General features: G+C 41.0%; 1 protein-coding gene and 1 pseudogene across 1 annotated transcript in view; both read left to right on the top strand.

The window, feature by feature from the left end:
• The window catches only part of LOC121815985 (dihydrodiol dehydrogenase 3-like), a 96,251-nt gene extending 75,743 nt beyond the window's left edge, over positions 1-20,508 (top strand). The window contains exons 1-5 of the mRNA XM_060397555.1: positions 15,052-15,129; positions 15,480-15,667; positions 16,638-16,747; positions 17,654-17,819; positions 20,108-20,508. Of these exons, the coding sequence (XP_060253538.1) occupies positions 15,123-15,129; positions 15,480-15,667; positions 16,638-16,747; positions 17,654-17,819; positions 20,108-20,419 (783 nt within the window). The 5' untranslated portion in view covers positions 15,052-15,122 and the 3' untranslated portion in view covers positions 20,420-20,508. Of the gene's footprint in view, positions 15,130-15,479; positions 15,668-16,637; positions 16,748-17,653; positions 17,820-20,107 lie in introns of the transcript that reaches the window.
• On the top strand, positions 337-12,924 carry LOC101108071 (prostaglandin F synthase 1-like; annotated as a pseudogene).
• Positions 20,509-20,865: the final 357 nt, after the last annotated feature.

Consider the following 20,865-nt stretch of genomic DNA (forward strand, 5'->3'; position numbering starts at 1 on the left):
TGTGTGGTTTGTGTATGTGTGTATGTTTTCATTGTAAGAAGTTGTTTCAATTGATATTTGATCAAAATTGGCTTTGAAATAGAAAAGTGAAAAATATTGCTCTTGTGGAAATTTCTAGTCTAACATACGGTCAGTAATTTTTCAGCACATATCGTCATTAGGTAATAATGTTTTACTGATAAGAAAAAACAAATAAGTTAACTGATTTCAATCCTGTTGTTACACAATGGAAACTGGTTTAATCATGCTCCTCCTACAATATATCTGCTAACATTGGATGGTGCAGCTGGGGTGTTACCTTCCTGTTTTTCCTAACCTGTGAAGAAGAAAAAAATCAGAGTCTACTTACTCAGAGAAGAAACAACAATGGATCCCACACGACAGAAGGTGAAACTTAATGATGGCCACTTCATTCCTGTCCTGGGATTTGGAACCTATGCACCTGAAGAGGTAACAGTAGGGGTTAGTAGTTGAGACATAAATAGTAGACAGATGCAACATGAGAGTAAGGGGACATGGATTATCAAGTCATTGAGTCCAGTGTGACTCTGGGAGCATCACATTGTTCCACCAACCAGGCTAGAACCAATGCCTATGAAAGGGAAGAAAGCATTCAGTTCACTCTGCATCAGGGTCTGAGGCTGTGCTCACCTGCAGATTACTCTGGGTTCTACTCCAGTTTCCATCTCTTTCCCAGCTTGGCAGAAGTGGTGAGACTCGGCTGTCAAGAACACTGACTGTCAGCTGCTTTCCTTTGAGGGTGACTGCAATTGCAAAATTTCTCTGTGCATTTTGTTATGTAAAATAATAAATAAATAAATGGATGAAGCTCAAGCTGGAATCAAGATTGCTGGGAGAAATATCAATAATGTTAGATATGTAGATGACACCGCAATAATGGCATAAAGTGAAGAGGAGTTAAACAGCCTCTTGATGAAGGTAAAAATGGAGAGTGAAAAAGTTGGCTTAAAATGCCACAATAAAAAAACCTGAGCTCATGGCATCTATTTCCATAACTTTTTGGCAAATAGATGGGGAAAATGGTAACACTGACAGACTTTATTTATTTATTTTTATTTTTTAAAAATTTTATCATTTTTTTTCTTTTTTTAAAAAATAGAAATTTATTTATTTTAATTGGAACAGACTTTATTTTTTTGGGCTTCAAAATCACTGTGAAGGTTGCTCCTTGGAAGAAAAGCTGTGACAAACCTGGACATTAAAAATCAGAGATATTACTTTGCCAACAAAGGTCCATATGGTCAAAGATATGGTTTTTCCAGTAGTCATGTATGGATGTGAGAGTTGGACCATAACTGCTGAAGAAGATGCATTCGAAATGTGATGCTGGAGAAGACTCTTGAGAGTACCTTGGACAGCAAGCAGATCAAACAAATCAATCCAAAAGGAAATCAAACCTGAATATTCCTTGGAACGACTGATGCTACAGCTGAAGCTCCAGTACTTGGCTACCTGATGCTAATGCTGACTCATTGGAAAAGACCCTGATTCCGGGAAAGATTGAGGGCAGGAGGAGAAGGAGGTGACAGAGGATGAGATGGTTTGATGACATCATTGGCCCAGTGGACACGAGTTTGAGCAAACTCTGGGAGTTAGTGAAGAACAGGGGAGTCTGGCATGCTGTTGTCCATGGAGTTGCAAAGAATCTGACAGACTGAGTGAGTGAATAACAGGAGCAACATTTATGAGAACATCACATTGTACACCTTGGAGAGAGACAATAGTTTTCATTGTATTCTGTCTGTGTGGCTTCACTGGTGGACAGAAGTCTCAGAAGCTTTCACCTTGGTTCTGATACTTTCACCAGGAACATTGTAACTTTGCTCATTTTGCTTCAAACACCCCACATTATAAATCATATTCATGGCTACAACATTTTGTTGAGTCCCTTGGGTTCTTCCAGCAAATCACTGAACCTAGATGTGGTCTTGCCATCCTCTGATGACAGCAATCAACCACTGATCACCTGATGTTGATCGGTTTCTGGGTGGTGACCATTTAATCACTCATTAGGAATGTTTTGGGAAGCTGTCATGTGTTCATCACTAAACATAAAGAACTAACCAAAGACACAGAAAAAAGTTGATTCTTGGGAAGATCAAAGCTTGTGCCTAGAAATTTCTTATGCGGATATTCAACTTAAACCTTTGTTGCTTATGTAGGTTGCTAAGAATGAAGCTCTGGAATTCACCCCATTCGCTATAGAGGTTGGGTTCCGCCATATTGACTGTGCTCATTTTTACCAAAATGAAGAGCAGGTTGGACAGGCCATTCAAAGGAAGATTGCAGTTGGCACTGTGAAGAGAGAAGACATATTCTGCACTTCAAAGGTACTGTGTGTGTTGTGAGCGTGTGCACATGTGTGCAAGTGATTGTGCCCAGGTGACAATTATAAAACAGGATTATTTGATAAAGAATTGTTTAGTGAATTATGTTTATTTGTACACTACTAAAGTATTAGAGTTTCCTGGTGGTTCGGTGGTTACAACTTGGTGCTTTCTTCCATAAGCCAGGATTGAACCTTGGTTGGGGAAGTAATATCCCACAAACCACATGGTACTGCCAAAAATAATTACCTAAAGTATTATTAATACAATTTTTATGCTTTAACCTCTACAGCTTTGGTGCACATCCTTTTGATGAGAGTTGGTCCGACCAGCCTTGGAAAGGTCACTGAAAAATCTTCAACTGGACTATGTTGATCTCTATATTATTCATTTTCCACTGGCTCTGAAGGTTGGAAATTTGTGTGATCACACCAATGTCATATCTTGTGTTAGAATGTTCATCAACTTGCACAGATGGTTGAATTAAGATTTGTCTTAATAGGTTGTAGTGATGATTACACTAGAGTAGAATCTCCCAAGTAATCATTTGTGATCACTTTTTTTACTGAGTTTCTTTGACTCCCTTACATGTCTCCCAGAGAAAGGAGTTAATAATCTGAGGCTCTGCTTGAAAAATTAAAGGAAATAAAATAAGTCAGTTCTGCACGCAGTCCTGGTTATGACTCCTAAGTGTCTGGAGATTTCATGAACCAAGAGTTTGGTGCAGCTGTGATGAGAACGACACTGCCTTACATTGAATATGATGAGTTTATCTTGTCTTTCACTCTTTCTAGGTGGACAGATTTGGCGGCGCTCCCTCTGGGTGCACCTAAACCTCATACCTTTATAGGGACTTGGGAGACCTTGCCTACACTCTCCTTGGTCTTCAGGTTTATGCTTGTGGACTGCACTTAGCCATTAAGAATACTACTACTTCGAACTCTTGATTTCAAGTCACAGAAATAAACTCAAGCCATACAATGCAAAATAGTTTCATGGACTATGTGGATGACAAATCCCAGCCACAGGTAGAATTGAGGGTTACAGTACTCTTCAGAAACGTCTTCTTTTTTCTATCCTTTATCATGGCTCTACTCATGGTTTGCTTTATTTTTATTGAACATTTTTCACTAGTGACAAATATGGCCTTGGGGCCGCCTAAGGCTCATCATGGCCATGAACATTTGAGAGCATGTCTGGATGGTCCACATTCCATAGCAACCTAAAAAGAACCTTGCTGGCTCACATGCCTGCCCTAGGGCATCTGATGCTCAGAGGAAAAAGGAAATCTGAAATCTAGCCCAGATCAAGATCGAAATTTTTATTCTGGAAATTATGTCATGTAACTTACTGCCATTCCCAGCACAGATAGATATTTCAAAATAGGTAAGTACAAGGAACAAAGAAAATTCAGAGAACTCACTGTGTGTCCCTTTTAGGACCTAGAAAGATTGTATTTATTACAACATAAATTGAATATAAGACATTAGAATAAGTCTCCCTATTAAAGACATTGCTGACAACTCTATATATGCAAATCACATTGCAAATATTAGCGTCTAGAAAGTTGTAAACCTACCTAATGGAGGTTTAATCCCTGGTGTATGGCAGCCTGGCTAAATGCAGGAAAATTATTCTGTGACAACTCTAAAATGATTGCTTCCATTCCAGCCAGGGAAGGAATTACTTCCAAAAGATGAAAATGGAAAACTGATATTTGACTCAGTGGATCTCTGTCACACGTGGGAGGTGAGTCCAGGGAGGAGAGAACAAAGGGAGGAGTCAGCAGAGGAGGAACCTCCTTCATTTCTTCCACCCGTGAGAATGGGCTGTGGACCATCAGACCCAGCAGTTCATGAATCTAAGGGTTGTGATGCTGGTGTTGTGGGGAGGAAATCATTGCTGAAATGTTCACAAAGAGGAACAAAGGAGGAGAATATGGGGGCAGTTATGGCAACCCACTCCAGTACTCTTGCCTGGGAAATCCCATGGATGGAGGAGCCTGGTAGGCTACAGTCCATGGGGTCACGAAGAGTCAGACACGACTGAGCAACTTCACTTTCACTTTTCACTTTCCTGCACTGGAGAAGGAAGTGGCAATCCACTCCAGTGTTCTTGCCTGGAGAATCCCAGGGACGGGGGAGCCTGGTGGGCTGCCATCTATGGGGTCACACAGAGTCGGACACAACTGATGTGACTTAGCAGCAGACAGACATCTCTTTCCTTTCATGTGATATGTCTTTTGGAGTTTTTTTCTAAGGAGGGGGCCATAAATTCCTTTTATATCATGATCTTCTTCCTGATTTTTCTTCTTGATAGTCAAGAGTAATTTTTGATGGATGAGTGTGATTAATGATGATTTGACACATTTATTCTTGTTCTAACATTCCGTGTAATGTTCACCACCCCTTCCTCCCAGGCCCTGGAAAAGTGTAAGGATGCAGGGCTGACCAAGTCCATCGGGGTGTCCAACTTCAACCACAAGCAGCTGGAGAAGATCCTGAACAAGCTGGGGCTCAAGTACAAGCCCGTCTGCAACCAGGTGAGCAGCTCGGCTCCTCTCCCTCCTGCTCTTTAGAACCTCCTTCTTGCCCTGGAGCCAGATGTCTGTCTGTCCTCCCTTCCTGTTCATCTGACCTTTGTAGGTCAGAGGATTCTAGAAAGCAGAGCCGCTCTAGATGGTGTGAATAGAATCTGTAGCAGTATCTCTGCTTGACAGTCTGGGTGGAAAATGTGGGAAGCCTTCCTTCTAAACTGTGGGTAGAACTCAGAACTAGAAGAAGGAGGCGTTTCCCTGAGATGAAAGAATAAGCAGATGGAGGGGAAAGTGCCCTGAAGAGAACTGCATACAGGAAGGAAGACATTGAATCAGAGGTAAATTAATAAAGAGTCAAAACAGCTGAGATGGATTTTAAGGGTTTGTGTGGGGTTCTGATGTCTGAATTCTTGGTCTAGTTGTCTCAGCATTTATGAGTCTTAAACAGGGAGTACAGTTCAAAAAAAGTGTGTTGGGGGTGATGAAAATCATCCAGGTTAGAGGATGAAGTTAAAGGCTCAAGGTGATACTAGTAATTTATGAAACATTTAAAAAAGCAAGAGAGTTCCAGAAAAACATCTATTTCTTCTTTATGGACTATGCCAAAGTCTTTTGTGTGGATCACAATAAACTGTGGAAAATTCTGAAAGAGATGGGAATACCACACCACCCAACCTGCTGCTTGAGAAATCTGTATGCAGGTCAGGAAGCAACAGTTAGAACTGGACATGAAACAACAGACTGGTTCCAAATAGGAAAAGGAGTACGTCAAGGCTGTATATTGTCACCCTGCTTATTTAACTTCTATGCAGAGTACATCATGAGAAACACTGGGCTGGAGGAAGCACAAGCTGGAATCAAGATTGATGGGAGAAATATCAATAACCTCAGATATGCAGATGACACCACCCTTATGGCAGAAAGTGAAGAAGAACTCAAAAGCCTCTTGATGAAAGTGAAAGAGGAGAGTGAAAAAGTTGGCTTAAAGCTCAACATTCAGAAAACGAAGATCATGGCATCCGGTCCCATCACTCCATGGGAAATAGGTGGAGAAACAGTGGAAACAGTGCCAGACTTTATTTTTGGGGGCTCCAAAATCACTGCAGATGGTGATTGCAGCCATGAAATTAAAAGACGCTTACTCCTTGGAAGAAAAGTTATGACCAACCTAGATAGTATATGCAAAAGCAGAGACATTACTTTGTCGACTAAGGTCTGTCTAGTCAGTTCAGTTCATTTCAGTCGCTCAGTCAAGTCCAACTCTTTATGACCCTATGAATGGCAGCACGCTAGGCCTCCTTGTCCATCACCAACTCCCGGACTTCACTCAGACTCACGTTCATCGAGTCAGTGATGCCATCCAGCCAGCTCATTCTGGGTCGTCCCCTTCTCCTCCTGCCCCCAATCCCTCCCAGCATCAGAGTCTTTTCCAATGAGTCAACTCTTCGCATGAGGTGTCCAAAGTACTGGAGCTTCAGCTTCAACATCATTCCTTCCAAAGAAATCCCAGGGTTGATCTCCTTCAGAATGGACTGGTTGGATCTCCTTGCAGTCCAAGGGACTCTCAAGAGTCTTCTCCAATACCACAGTTCAAACTCATCAATTCTTTGGCGCTCAGCCTTCTTCACAGTCCAACTCTCACAGTCCAACTCTCACATGACCACAGGAAAACCATAGCCTTGACTCGACGGACCTTAGTTGGCAAGGTAATGTCTCTACTTTTGAATATGCTATCTAGGTTGGTCATAACTTTTCTTCCAAGGAGTAAGCGTCTTTTAATTTCATGGCTGCAGTCACCATCTGCAGTGATTTTGGAGCCCCCCCAAATAAAGTCTGACACTGTTTCTACTGTTTCCCCATCTCTTTCCCATGAAGTGATGGGACCAGATGCCATGATCTTCGTTTTCTGAATGTTGAGCTTTAAGCCAGCTTTTTCACTCTCCTCTTTCACTTTCATCAAGAGGCTTTTAGCTCCTCTTCACTTTCTGCCATAAGGGTGGTGTCATCTGCATATCTAGTCAAGGCTATGGTTTTTCCAGTAGTCAGGTATGGATGTGAGAGTTGGACTGTGAAGAAGGCTGAGTGCTGAGGAATTGATGCTTTTGAACTGTGGTGTTGGAGAAGACTCTTGAGAGTCCCTTGGACTGCAAGGAGATCCAACCAGTCCATTCTGAAGGAGATCAACTCTGGGATTTCTTTGAAAGGAATGATGCTAAAGCTGAAGCTCCAGTACTTTGGCTACCTCATCCGAAGAGTTGACTCATTGGAAAAGACTTTGATGCTGGGAGGGATTGGGGGCAGGAGGAGAAGGGGACGACCGAGGATGAGATGGCTGGATGGCATCACTGACGCGATGGACGCGAGTCTGAGTGAAGTCCGGGAGTTGGTGATGGGCAGGGAGGCCTGGCGTGCTGTGATTTATGGGGTCACAAAGAATTTGACACGACTGAGTGACTGAACTGAACTGAACTGATCTAATCAAATGTATAGCATAGCTTTTGATTACTCAGTCTTGGACTGGTTCTCCCAGCCATGTCTATTATAAAATTAGCTGTATAAATACACTTTTTTTCTGTTTTTCTGTTGATGTTGACATTTCCAGTTTTCATTTAATGTTCTACTCTTTCATTTAGCCTTTGAAAACTTTTAGTCTTTCTCTGTCATATTAATATTGCCTTTGCATATAATCCGACACTCTTCTCTTTGGGCATTCTACAGGTGGAATGTCACCCTTACCTCAACCAGAGGAAACTGTTGGATTTCTGCAAGTCACATGAAATTGTTCTTGTTGCCTATGCTGCTCTGGGATCCCAATGAGTAAAAGAATGGTATTGAATCCTAATGAAGACAACTGGGAGTTTCCCTGAAATTCAATTTTTTGATGAAATAATTTAAATAACACAGCACTCAGATAACTCTCATAGGCAGAGGGGAGAGAAGGGTGGGATGAAATGAATCCTTCTCTTTTATCTTCCCATCACCCAGACAATTTTTCTACATTGTATTAGCTTATAGACTCATCAATAACAAATATCTGCATTGAAGTCTATATAGAATCCCCCAGTTGAGACCAGAGACACAGGCTGATGTCATGATTTACTTTTAAACTAATGAACACATTCGTAAAAACAGATGTTGCAAGCCTCACTTACCTTAAATCTAAATTTAGGATAATAATATGCTCAGTATATCATGATAGAAAAAATTTCAGTTTGAAGCATTTCTATGAACATCTATAGAAAAATAATGATTAAATAAATGTCTCTTATTTTTGAGACTACTCAATATTTATCAGTACCTTAAAAAGTGAAATTTAAAAAGAATTCTTGGGCTTTCCCTACTGTTTCTCTATTCATGCCCTTGATTGCCAAAGAAAAACAACCCCTGAGAATTAAAGAAAATAATCCACAATTTAGCATTCTGGTCTCAACTCAATAATGCATCCAAATCACCTGAAGAGCTCTGTAAACACAGAATGGGAAGTGACTCAGTTGAGGTTCTGATTCAGTTTGTCTTCAGCTCAGCCATGGAATTTGTATTTCTAATAAGATCCCAAGTGATGCTGATGCTGCCAGTCCCTGGACCAAACTTTGGGAAGCACTGGCCTAGAGTGGACCTACTTGTTCTTTGTGAAAAGCCTCCTTAGAAACTGAGTAGTCTCAGCTCCTCAGCATTTCTGAAATTCCTTCCAGGGTGAACCCAAACCACCCCGTTCTCCTGGAGGACCCGGTTCTCTCTGCCATTGCTCAAAAGCACAAGAAAACGGCAGCTCTGGTTGCCCTTCGCTACCAGATACAACGTGGGGTTGTGGTTCTGGCCAAGGGTAACAACAAGAAGTGGATCAAAGAGAACATGCAGGTGACGAGCAGGGCTGTGGGCAGAGGGCTCCTAAGGAAAATACCTTAGTTTCTCTGTTCTCAATTGATAAAATTGCATTATGTGATTTTTCCTAGACTGTTTGAACTGCTCTATCAAAATACCACAGGCTGAGTGGCTGTGAAAAAAATTAAATTTGTTTCTCACAGTTGTGAAGCTGTAGATCTGAGATCAGGGTACCTGTGTGGTTGGGTGAGGGCTCTCCTCCAGGTCACAGGCTTCTCCTTGTATCTTTACATGTTGGAGGGGAAACAGAGCTCTCCCAAGTCTCTTATATGAATATGATATTCTTGAAATCTCATTTGTGAGGCCCCTGACATCATAACCTACTCCTCCCACAAAGGCTCCATTTTTAACACCATAACATGTGAATTTGGGGGCACAAAAATTTTCTTTAACTTCCAAAGCCTGGTGGTTTTATTACTATTTCCCTAAATACTAATAGGCTTTCATCTTCATACATTTAATCTTTTTGAGTTTCTGTCTTTGTGAAGTTCCTCTTAATGACTTTGTCCACTTTAGCCAGGTTGTTTCTCTTTTGATTTATTTGTAGGAGACCATTATTCTGCCCTTAGCTGTACAGGAAACTCTCCCCAGTTTCAGGATTTAATGCGGAGTTCATTTGTGTATCTGAATCTGTGGTTTGAAAATGAGCCTGCACTCAGCTCTGCTATTGTCCTCTAGGCTGGGCTCTTTTGTGCATTTGCAGTTCAGTGCTGAGCAGCTCAGGAGTTCTGCTTTAGCAGGTGGATGTGGCTCTTGTCAGAGGAGCCTGAAGACTCCTCTGTATAGTCTTTATTGGCTAGAATAAGGCAACTAACCTAGTCTTCTTTTCAGCACAGTGATATGATTCTCAGTCAGTGAGTGGGGAGAAAAACCTCTTCCTTTTGGGTCACAAAGAGTCGGACATACTAAGCGACTGAATAACTAAAACAACTGTCCATATTTTCCTCAGATTTTCCTTGTCAACTCTGCCACATATCACGTGTCCATAAGTACATTTCTGCCCACTCATTTCTATTTAATGATTTCTGTACTGTGCTACTGAAGTAAAAAATAAGTTTTGCTTTTCAGTATGGTACATTCTTCTATTTTAAGGATGTCTTGACTAGCTCTTCTCTTATTTAAAATTCAGTATCACTATACCAACTTCCACAACAGAATATGCGTTTAAGTCTTTGGTTCATGTTGCACTGAAACAAGAGAACTCTGGAGAAAATGAATTTCTTTACAAAATTGAGCTTTCCATTTCATTGTTATAAAGTGAATTTTTAATAATTTGTTGTTCCTTAATGTTTAAACACTTTTCATAACTCTCCCCAGGAAGGTATATACATAAAGTTTTTTTTTAGATCCAATCATAGATAATGAGTAGTTTGATATCAGATTCCTGAACAGGCTTTCTCAGGGGAGCCTCCTTCCCACATTGCTTCAGCTGAATGCTGTAACCCTTAGGGTGTGTTGGGGAGAGGCAATCAGTCTAATGTCAGCTCAAGTTCAGGTATCAAGTCAGGAGTGTCTAAAAGCAGTGTGTTTGGAAAAAAAAATGGTTTTAGATATTTTTTTGTCTGAAGTAATTCACTTAGAAAGATAAGTGACTGATGCACTGTAATGTTTTTGAGGTGAACAGAGAAGGAGAAGGTGTGGGAAGGGAGAGGTGGGAACTCAGCAGAAGGTCCCAGGCTTGTTCATCTGGAAGCTGAGGACAGACATGGCTTCCCTGTCTCCTCTTCTTGTCTCCATCCAGTTGGAAAGTCCTCCAGTCCCCAGGGGAAGGCTGGCTCCTTGCAGGATAGGTCAATGTGATTCTTCTTTCCTTCCAGGTGTTTGAGTTTGAACTGACTCCAGAAGACGTGAAAGCAATCGATGGCCTCAACAGAAATATAAGATATTACGAATTTCACCTGTAAGTGACTTGCCTATGTTTCCCAGAAATACTGTTTTCTGGGGCAGGCAGGTCAGTAGGAGAACTTAGCTTTTTAAAAGCTTAAATCTAGGAAAACAGTGCTGATTCCCAGAGTAGGAGTAAACCAGGGGCTTCCTGCAGACCTCAGACCAGAGGTTTCCTCCAGGGCTCTGTCTCTGACCAAGAGAAATGTGATGGGGCCCAGGCCAGCCCATCAATAAAATCACTGAGTTGACATCCTGGTGAATTCACTACTTTGTGCCCCTAATCCCTGTGCCTGGTGTGCCTCCTCTCAAGACTGAGGGACCCAGGTAACACAGAAGGCACAGTGCCTGCAGCCCTGTATTCTTTCAGGGCCCTGTGAACATGTTTAATCTCTATTTCTTTCTACATCAGTGAAAAATTATTATATTAATAATAACTGTATAATAATGAATCCATCATGAATTGCATTCAGGTTTAGTTGTTATTTAGTCACTCAGTCATTTCCAACTCTTGGTATCACATGGACTGTAGCCGCCAGGCTCCTCTGCCCCTGGGATTTCCCAGGTAAGAATACTGAAGTGAGTTGCCATTTCCTTCTCCAGGGGATCTTGCTGACTCAGGGGTCAAACCATGTCTCCTCCTTTGCAGGTGGACCCTTTACCACTGAGCCACCTAGGAAGCCTGCAATCATGTTAACCTCAACACAACTATAAAATGTATTGTAAATGTTTTTTTATGGAGGAGGGTCCTAGAAAGGCCAACATCCATCAGTGCTACGATGTCACATGGGCCTGCCTCCACCCTGTCCCATAAGGGTCTGGTGGACATTCTCCCTTATGGACATTTCTTCACCAAGACACCATCTACTTCCTACAAATCAATCTCTTCACTGCCCTTTCTTCCCTATTACAACTCCCATGTCCTCATCCTTGTTATCTCACAAAACTGAATTACAAGTAGATCTTGAGCTTAACTGACCCTCCGTTGAGTGACTGCCTAGCAGGACACGCTCAGGTAAGATTGTCTGGGTCTCTCTGGTTCCTTGAGTCAAGACTCACACCAGTGTTGTATTTGTCCATCAGAGGTCCATCCCCTGGGGAGCCCCTACCTTCTTGGCTTTGATTTAGTCACTAACATTGAATTCCAGCTGCCTAATTACTGCAGGACGATGTCAGGATTGATGGGACAGAGAGCTAATCAAACAGGGAGAATTTGGAAGGGAGTTTAGAGAGAAGGGAATAACAATTATTGGAGAAATGAAATTTTGTTTCCAACAAGATTTCAAAACTCTCCCTATTGTTTTTATAGCTATAATGCTTCTGATAAAAGACATGATAATTGAAAAAAAGGTGGATAGTTACTTTTTTGTACTTACAGGTTTTTAAGTATAATTGTATGTTTTCCTTCATTAGGCTGTGAATGCCTAGACTTATTTATCTTTGTGGGCTCGGGTCATTAGCCAGGCTCCTGGTCCTTGGAATCGCTGCGAATGCATTCTTTAATGAATCAAATTGAAAAAGGCAAATTCTGAAAGAAAAGTAAAAACATGGGAAATATGAAAAAAGCAGTATTACTGCATAACCAATGTTTGACTATGTTAAAGAGGTAATAATCCCGCTTTGAACTGTATGAATATTCATGTCTGCATGCTAGCTCTTCTATAGATGACAAGTTCCTTAATGGAGGTGCTCTGTATTTTTGGAGTGCTCAGTATTTGCTTATCCATGGATATGTGAAAAAGGGCAGCTAATTTGTGCACCTTTTCATCAACTAGGGACCGAAGAAGTTCTCCCTGTGTGTGAAATGGCTCCACAGTTAGCCCTAGGTTTTGTGCTCTCATATAAACTGCAACTTGAGTCCAGCTACCTGTCACTGTGGAGTGGAGATCACACGTGAATGTTGGGACTGGACATGCAGGTGCCGTGTGCACATGGAGCAGGCACCTGCAGGTGTGCTTGCCAGGGAGAATGAGGGACATGTTTGCATATTTAGACAAATATATCCTGACTGCATCTATCGAGCAGCAGTTTTTGACAACGTGGCAGATTTAATAAGTTAATCCTTCTCCTCTCTTTCAGTGGTGTTGGTCAGCCCAGCTATCCATTTTCTGAAGAATATTGACTCTCAGCTCTCACTGTGGTTCTTTGAGAATTACTTGCTTCTAGGACTATGAAGAGAATTTTTGTACTTGGTGGAGGTGCTTAAATGAAGTGTCTGAATGTTTGAAAGTCTGTCTTTCCTTTTAAAAAATAAACAGTTTATGAAACAATAAAGACTTCAAAGTAAAAAATACTTTTTTATGATAGTTAAAAAATGCAAATTACAGAAAATTTGGAAAGTTGAAAGGAAATGATAGAGAATAAAGATAAGCTGTGATTAACCCATTTAATAATACTTAAATTTGGTGCCTTACCCTTATGATTTTCCTGTAGAAATGCGTGTGTGTTTTCATTTACAAAGGGAAAGGATCTTCAATTACAGGTTTTCTACTTATTTTTAACTTAGCATAATTATCTTGGTAAAATAAAAATATGACTTAAAAATTCAGTATTATATTTTGCTTACTACAAAGCAGCATATTGTATTCTTTTATTTAATTTCTTAATTTTTGCCCGTGCTTAGCATTTTGATGAATTTTTATATATTTTGCCATTGATTCATTGGTTGTCATTCCCTCATTAATTCAGCAAAACTTTATAGAATATTCTTTAGTAACACATTTATTATCAGTAAATATCAATTAAAATGAGAAATTCTTGAGTCGATAGCCTACTGGAGGATAAGACTATGAATGAAATCAGGAGGACTTAGCTGTTAGAAATGAGTAAGTGCCTGTAGGAGATAATTCTGCAGAATCTCTCTCATTTCTGTACATCTGTTAGGCAGAGACACCAGCTACCATTCATCCCACACAACTTTTCATTTGTACAAGAAACAGCCTTGCAACATAGAGACAGTGGCTCCATTCATTACTCCGGAACAGAAAATACTAAGTTCAAGAAGGCCGAGTGTTATGTAACATTTAAGGGACAGCAAGTTAGGGTTTCTCTTTATTTCATTACAAAACACTTTCCTTCTTTCAAAAAGACATGATCCAGAGAAGCATTTGAGGTGGAAGGTCCTGAAGATGAGGTGACTGAAAAATAATGGGAGAGAATTGCTTTTCTCCTGTGGGATACCTGCTCAGCGCCAGGGCAGAAACACTCCAGCTATGTTTTTCCCTGTACTCCTCTTTCTGCTCGAAAACTTCTTCTGATGAGAACTATAGTATCATTTGAGTGGGCAGGAGGATATAATTGAGGGGATATCACTGAGGGGATGCTACAGTCTTACAAGCCAAGTTTTGCAATGTATTCTTGGGTTTCAGTGTGTGTTTTTATTAAAGTATAGTCTGAAGTGCCTGGGCATAAGTGGGGCTAGTGGACAAGTCTTTAGACTGAAAGGCAGAAAGTTGGCTGTCTGTCTTGTCTTTAGACCATGTAACTGTCACAAGGGACTGGTCCTTAAACTCTGGGTGCATCTAAACTTTGTTCCTTTATAAGGACATAGGAGAGATTGCCTCCTCTCTTGCCTGACTTTATGATGAGGTTTGTAGACTGCACTTAGCTGTTAAGAATGGTTTACTGAGAACTCTTGATTTCAAGTCACAAAAAGCAGCTCAAACCATCTGATGCACAATAGCTTAGTGGACTATGTAGATGACAAGTCATAGCCACAGATAGACTGGGGGTTCTCAGTACTCTTCAGAAATGTCTCCTAATTTCTACTAATTTCTATGCCTTATCAGGATGTTACTCATGGTTTGCTTATTTTTTACTGAAAATTTTCCACTGATGGAAAATATGACTTTGGGGCAGCTCAAGGTTCATGGCCATGAATATTTGAGACCCTTGATCTTCCACAATGGTCTCAAAGACCATTGATCTTTGAGACCCTGATCTTCCACAATCCATACCAACTTAAGGAGAGTCTTGCTGGTTCATGCGCCTGCCCTAGGGCATCTGATGCTCAGAGGGAAAAGGAAATCTGATTATCTAGCCCAGGTCAAGGTTGCAATTTTTATTCTGGAAATAAAACCATGTAACTTACTGCCATTCTCAGATTAGAGATATTTCAAAAGAGGGCAGTACAAGAACAGACAAAATTCACAGAAGTCACTTGAAGTCCTTTTTAGAACCTAGAAAAATTGTACTTATTACAACATGTTTTGCGTGTAAAACAGTAGAATAAGCCTCCCTCCTAAAGACCTTGCTTACATCTCCATATGCAATCACTTTGCAAATAGTATCTAGAAAGTTATAAACCTACCTCATGTAGGTTTAATCCCAGGTGCCTGGAAGCTTTGCTAAATGTGGAGAAATTGTTTTGTGACGTGTCTAAAATGACTGCTTCTATTCCAGCCAGGGGAGGAATTATACCCAATAGATGAAAATGGAAAACTGATAGCTGACTCAGTGGATCTCTGTCACACATGGGAGGTGAGTTCCAAGAGTATAGAGTTAAAGGAGGAGCCGGGAGAGGGGAAACCTCCATCAGTTCTTCTGCCTGTGAGATGGGCTGTGGGCCATCAGACTCAGCAGGTCATGAACTCTAAGGGATGTGATGCTGGGGTTGCGGGGAGGAAACCATTGCTGAAATGGTCACAGAGAGGAACAGAGGAGGAGAATCTGGGACAGTGAGACAGATATCTATTTCCTTCCATGTGACATGTGCTCTCCAGGGTTTTCCAAGGAGGAGATGGCAATTCTCCTTTTTGTGTCATGTCATTCTTCCCCTCTTTCCTTCTTGATAATCAATGCTAATTCTTTCTGGATGACACTTTTTACAGGTATTTTTTTCAGCTTTTATTCTTGTCCTATTGCCCATTCCAAGTGGTTTTTCAGCACCCATCTGTCCCCAGACCCTGGAGAAGATGCAGGGCTGACCAAGTCCATTGGGGTGTCCAACTTCAACCACAAGCAGCTGGAGAAGATCCTGAACAAGCCAGGGCTCAAGTACAAGCCCATCTGCAACCAGGTGAGCAGCTTGGCTCCTCTCCCTCCTGCTCTTCACAACCTCCTTCTTGCCCTGGAGCCTGATGTCTGTCTGTCCTCTCCTTCTGTTCATCTGACCTTTGTGGGTCAGAGGGTTCTAGACAGCAGAGCCTCTGTCTGGACTTTCTGAATGAAATCCATAACAATATCTCTGATTAAGTCTGGGTTGATAGGTGTGGAAGGCTTCCTGGTAAATTGTGGGTAGAATCCAGAGCTAGAGGAAGGAGGCATTTCCCTGAGATGGAGGGATGACCAGCTTTTGTGGCTTGGAGTGAACTGCAAGCAAGAAGGAAGACCATTAAAACCTGGAATGGATTCATGTTGAGGTTTGACAGAAACCAGCAAAATTCTGTGGATAAGGCAATGGCACCCCACTCCAGTACTCTTGCCTGGAGAATCCCAGGGATGGGGGAGCCTGGTGGGCTGCTATCCATGGAGTCTCACAGAGTCGGACAAGACTGAAGCAAATTAGCAGCAGCAAAATTCTGTAAAGCAATCATTCTTCAGTAAAAAATAATTTTAAAAAACTGGAATGGGAAGTAATAAAGAGACAAATCAGCTGAGCTGGGTGTTAAGCGTTCGTGTGTGGTTCTGTTGGCTGTATCCAAAATCTTGGTGGCTCAGCATTTATGAGTCTCAACAGGGAGCACAGAACAGGAAACTGTGCTGGAGATGATGGAAATCATCCAGGTTACAGGGTTAATTTAAAGGCTCATGGTGATGCTAACATTACATGAAATATTTACTCAGAAGCATTTACTGGAATGTAGAGCCCACGTTTTGATTATTCAGTCTTAGACTGGTTTTCCCATCCATGTCTATCATAAATTAACTGTACACACACACTTTTGTCTATTTCTCTCTTGGTGTTGATATTCCCAGCTTACATCTTTTTCTGTCACATTAATACCTTTCCATATGATCTGACAGTCTTCTCTGTTGACACTCTACAGGTGGAATGTCACCCTTATCTCAGCCAGAGGAAACTGTTGGATTTCTGCAAGTCACATGATATCGTTCTTGTTGCCTATGCTGCTCTGGGATCCCAACGACTAAAAGAATGGTATTGAACCCTCATGAAGACAACAAGGAGTTTATGTAAAATTCAATTTTTGATAAAATAGTGTAAATCATATATTACTCAGATAACTCCTAGGCACAGGGGATAAGCAAGGAGGGATGGAATGAATCCTCTTTTATCTTCCCATCACCCAGCCAATTTTTCTACATTGTATTAGATTGTTGAGCCATAAATAACAAATGTCTGCATTAAAGTCTATATATAATCCCCCAGTTGATACCAGAGACACAAGCTCATATCATGATTTATTTATTTATTCAACAATGAACATATTTCTAATGATACATGTCTAAACTTCACATATCTTTTATCTAAAATTGGGAAGATAATATGCAACTTCCAGGTCTATCATGATAACAAATTTCAATATGAACCATTTTTGTAAACATCTATAGAAAATTGCATAATATAAATAATGATGAAATGAATAGTTCTATATTTTGCACTATTCAACTTGTGTCAATACCTGTGAAAAGTTATAATTAAAAAAAAAATTCCCAGTCTTTTTCCATCACTGTTTCTTTTCATGCCATTGTACAAACTTTAGAGCTATGAATGGAGAAAAACAACACATGAGAATTAAAAAAGGAAAAAAATCCACGAGTTTGGTAGCTCTGGTCTCACTCAAACATGCATCCAAATGACTTGGAGAACTTTGTAAACACAGATTAGGAGGTGCCTCCATTGAGGTTCTGATTCAGTGTGTCTGCATTTAAGCTGGGAATTTGTATTTCTAACAAGATCCCCAGTAATGCTGATGCTCTTACTACATGGATCACAGTTTGAGAAGCACTGGTATAGAGTGGACATACTTGGTTTATTTGGTGAAACTACTCACAAACTGAGTACTTCGTCTCAGCTCCTCAGCATTTCTGAATTTCCTTCCAGGGTGAACCTGGGCCTGCCCGTTCTCTTGGAGGACCCAGTTCTTTGCCCCATTGCCAAAAAGCACAAGCAGACCCCAGCTCTGGTTGCCCTTCTTTACCAGACACAACGTGGGGTTGTGGTTCTGGCCAAAAGTTACAACAAGAAGCGGATCAAAGAGAACATACAGGTGATGAGTTGGGCTGTAGCCAGAGGGGTCCTAAGGAACATCCTTCACGAGGGTCATTCTTTGTCTCTCAAGACTTTCCTTGAATCAAGACAAGTTACCAGTTCTTCCCCATGCATGAATGTGTTGTGTGTGTTCCTGGTGATTTTCTCCTCCTGATATGGCAACAGGAGAGGCAGTATGGCTGGAGAGGGTTCAGGTTGGACAGAAAACAGAGATTTTGGTTTCGGAGTTATGTCAGCATTTATTCTGTCATCTTGTCCAAATGACATCTTATTTTCTTTGTTCTCAGTTGATGAAATTGCAATATGTGATTTTTTTTAGACTATTTGAACTGCTCTAATAAAATATCACAGATTGAGTGGCTGAGAAAAATTGAAATTTATTTCTCACAGTTTTGAAGCTGGAGATCTGAGTCAGGGTTCCTGTGTGGTCAGGTGAAGGCCCTCATCCAGGTCACAGGTTTCTCTTTGCATCTTAATATCATGGAGGGGGCAACAGAGCTCTCCCAAGTCTCTTATATGAATATGCTATTTTAAAATCTCATTCGTGAGAGCTCCACTATCATGACCTTTCAATGACTCCATTTCTAACAACATCAAAACGTAAATTTCAGTTCAGTTCAGTTCAATCGCTTAGTTGTGTCTGACTCTTTGTGACCCCATGGACCACAGCATGCCATACCTCCCTGTCCATCACCAACTCCCAGAGTTTACCCAAATTGATGTCCGTTGAGTAGGTGATGCCATCCAGCCATCTCATCCTCTGTCGTCCCCTTCTCTTCCTGCCCTCAATCCTTCCCAGCATCACGGTCTTTTCAAATGAGTCAGCTCTTTGCATCAGGTGGCCAAAATATTGGAGTTTCAGCTTCAACATCAGTCCTTCCAATGAACACCCAGGACTGATCTCCTTTAGGATGGACTGGTTGAATCTCCTTGCAGTCCAAGGGAGTCTCAAGAGTCTTCTCCAACACTACAGTTCAAAAGCATTAATTCATCGGCACTCAGCTTTCTTTATAGTGCAACTCACGTCCATACATAACTACTGGAAAAACCATAGCCTTGACTAGACAGACCTTTGTTGACAAAGTAATGTCTCTGCTTTTTAATATGCTGTCTAGGTTGGTTATAACTTTCCTTTCAATGAGTAAGTGTCTTTTAATTTCATGGCTGCAGTCACCATCTGCAGTGATTTTGGGGCCCAAGAAATAAAGTCAGCCACTGTTTCCACTGTTTCCCCATCTATTTGCCATGAAATGATAGGACCAGATGCCATAATCTTAGTTTTCTGAATGTTGAGCTGTAAGTCAACTTTTTCACTCTCCTCTTTCATAAAGAGGCTCTTTAATTCTTTTTAACTTTCTGCCATAAGGGTGATGTCATCTGCATATCTGAGGTTATTGATATTTCTCCCAGCAGTCTTGATTCCAGCTTGTGCTTCTTCCAGCCCGACATTTCTCATGATGTACTCTGCATATAAGTTAAACAAGCAGGGTGATAATATACAGCCTTGATGTACTCCTTTTCCTATTTGGAAGTTTAGGGGCACAAAAATTATAGCAGCAATCTTTAACCCCCAAACCATCATGGTTTTATTTTGCTTTTCCCTTAATATTATAGGTTTTCATGTTTATACATTTGATCTTCTTGAGTTTCTCTTTGTGAAGTCCTTTTCAAGACTTTGTCCACTTTAGCTAGGTTGTTTCTGTTTTGATTTATTTGTAGGAGACCGTTATTGTACCCTTAGTCACAGCTATACAGGAAACTCTCCCCATTTTCAGGATTTAATGCAGAGATCATTTCTGTGTCTCTTGATTCTGTGTTTTGACAATCAGCCTGAACTCAGCTCAGCTGCTGTCCTCTTAACTGCTCCCGCTCATGCATTTGCAGGTCAGTGCAGAGCAGCTCAGCAGTTTTGCTTTAGCAGGTGGATATGACTCTTGTCAGAGGAGCCTGCACACTTCTCCATGTAGTTTTACATGTATATTTGGCTAGACTGTGGTCAATTAACCTGGTTATCACATCAGCACAGTACTATGATCCATAGTCAGTGAATGGGAAAAAAAAAAAAAACAACAAAAAACAACTCTTCATTTCTAGACTCAGAACTGAGTCATCAATTCTGGCAAAGTTCACTGCCCAATGTTACAGGGTCCATTTAAGTCAAGGTCAAGTGTATGGTCCCCTAAAAAATTGCTTCTGTGTTTCCATTCTAATTTGGCCCTGCAATACACCTAGAATTGGTTTTCCAATATAATATGAAAATGGTTGCATATATGTTTGTTTTTTAAGTGGAAATCTAAGACAGCAAGGATACCAAATCAATGTAGCCTAAAGGAAATCAACCTTGAATATTCATTGGAAGGACTGATGTTGAAGCCGAAGCTCTCATACTTTGGCCACCTGATGCGAAGAGCTGACTCACTGGAAAAGACCCTGAAGCTGGAAAAGACTGAGGGCAGAAGGAGAAGTGGGAGACAGAGGATGAGGTGGTTGGATGGTATCACCAACTCAATTGACATGAGTTTGAGCAATTCTGAGTTGATAATGAACATGGAAGCCTACCTTGCCACAGTCCAGTGTGTCACAAACAATTGGATATGACTTAGCAACTGAATAAAAACAACGTGTCCATATTTTCCACAGATTTTCATTGTCAACTCTGTCATATATAGAGAGAGACTTTAAGTACATTTCTGGCCTCTTTCTTCTATTTAACTATTTATTTTTCTGTACAGTGTTATTAAATTGTAAAATAAGTCTTATTTCCAGAATGGTAAGTTCTTCAACCAGTCCTGAATATTCAATGGAAGGAGTGATGCTGAAGCTGAAACTCCAATACTTTGGCCACTTGAGGTGAACAGCTGACTCGTTTGAAAAGACCCTGATGCTGGGACAGATTGAGGACACGAGGGAAGGGGACGACAGAGGATGAGATGGTTGGATGGCATCACTGACTCAGTGGACATGGGTTTGGGTGGACTCTGGAAGTTGGTGATGGACGGGGAGGCCTGGTGTGCTGCAGTTCATGGGGTCTCAAAGAGTCGGAC

The sequence above is a fragment of the Ovis aries genome, chromosome 13 (assembly GCF_016772045.2).
Source record: "Ovis aries strain OAR_USU_Benz2616 breed Rambouillet chromosome 13, ARS-UI_Ramb_v3.0, whole genome shotgun sequence".
Lineage (NCBI taxonomy): Eukaryota > Metazoa > Chordata > Mammalia > Artiodactyla > Bovidae > Ovis > Ovis aries.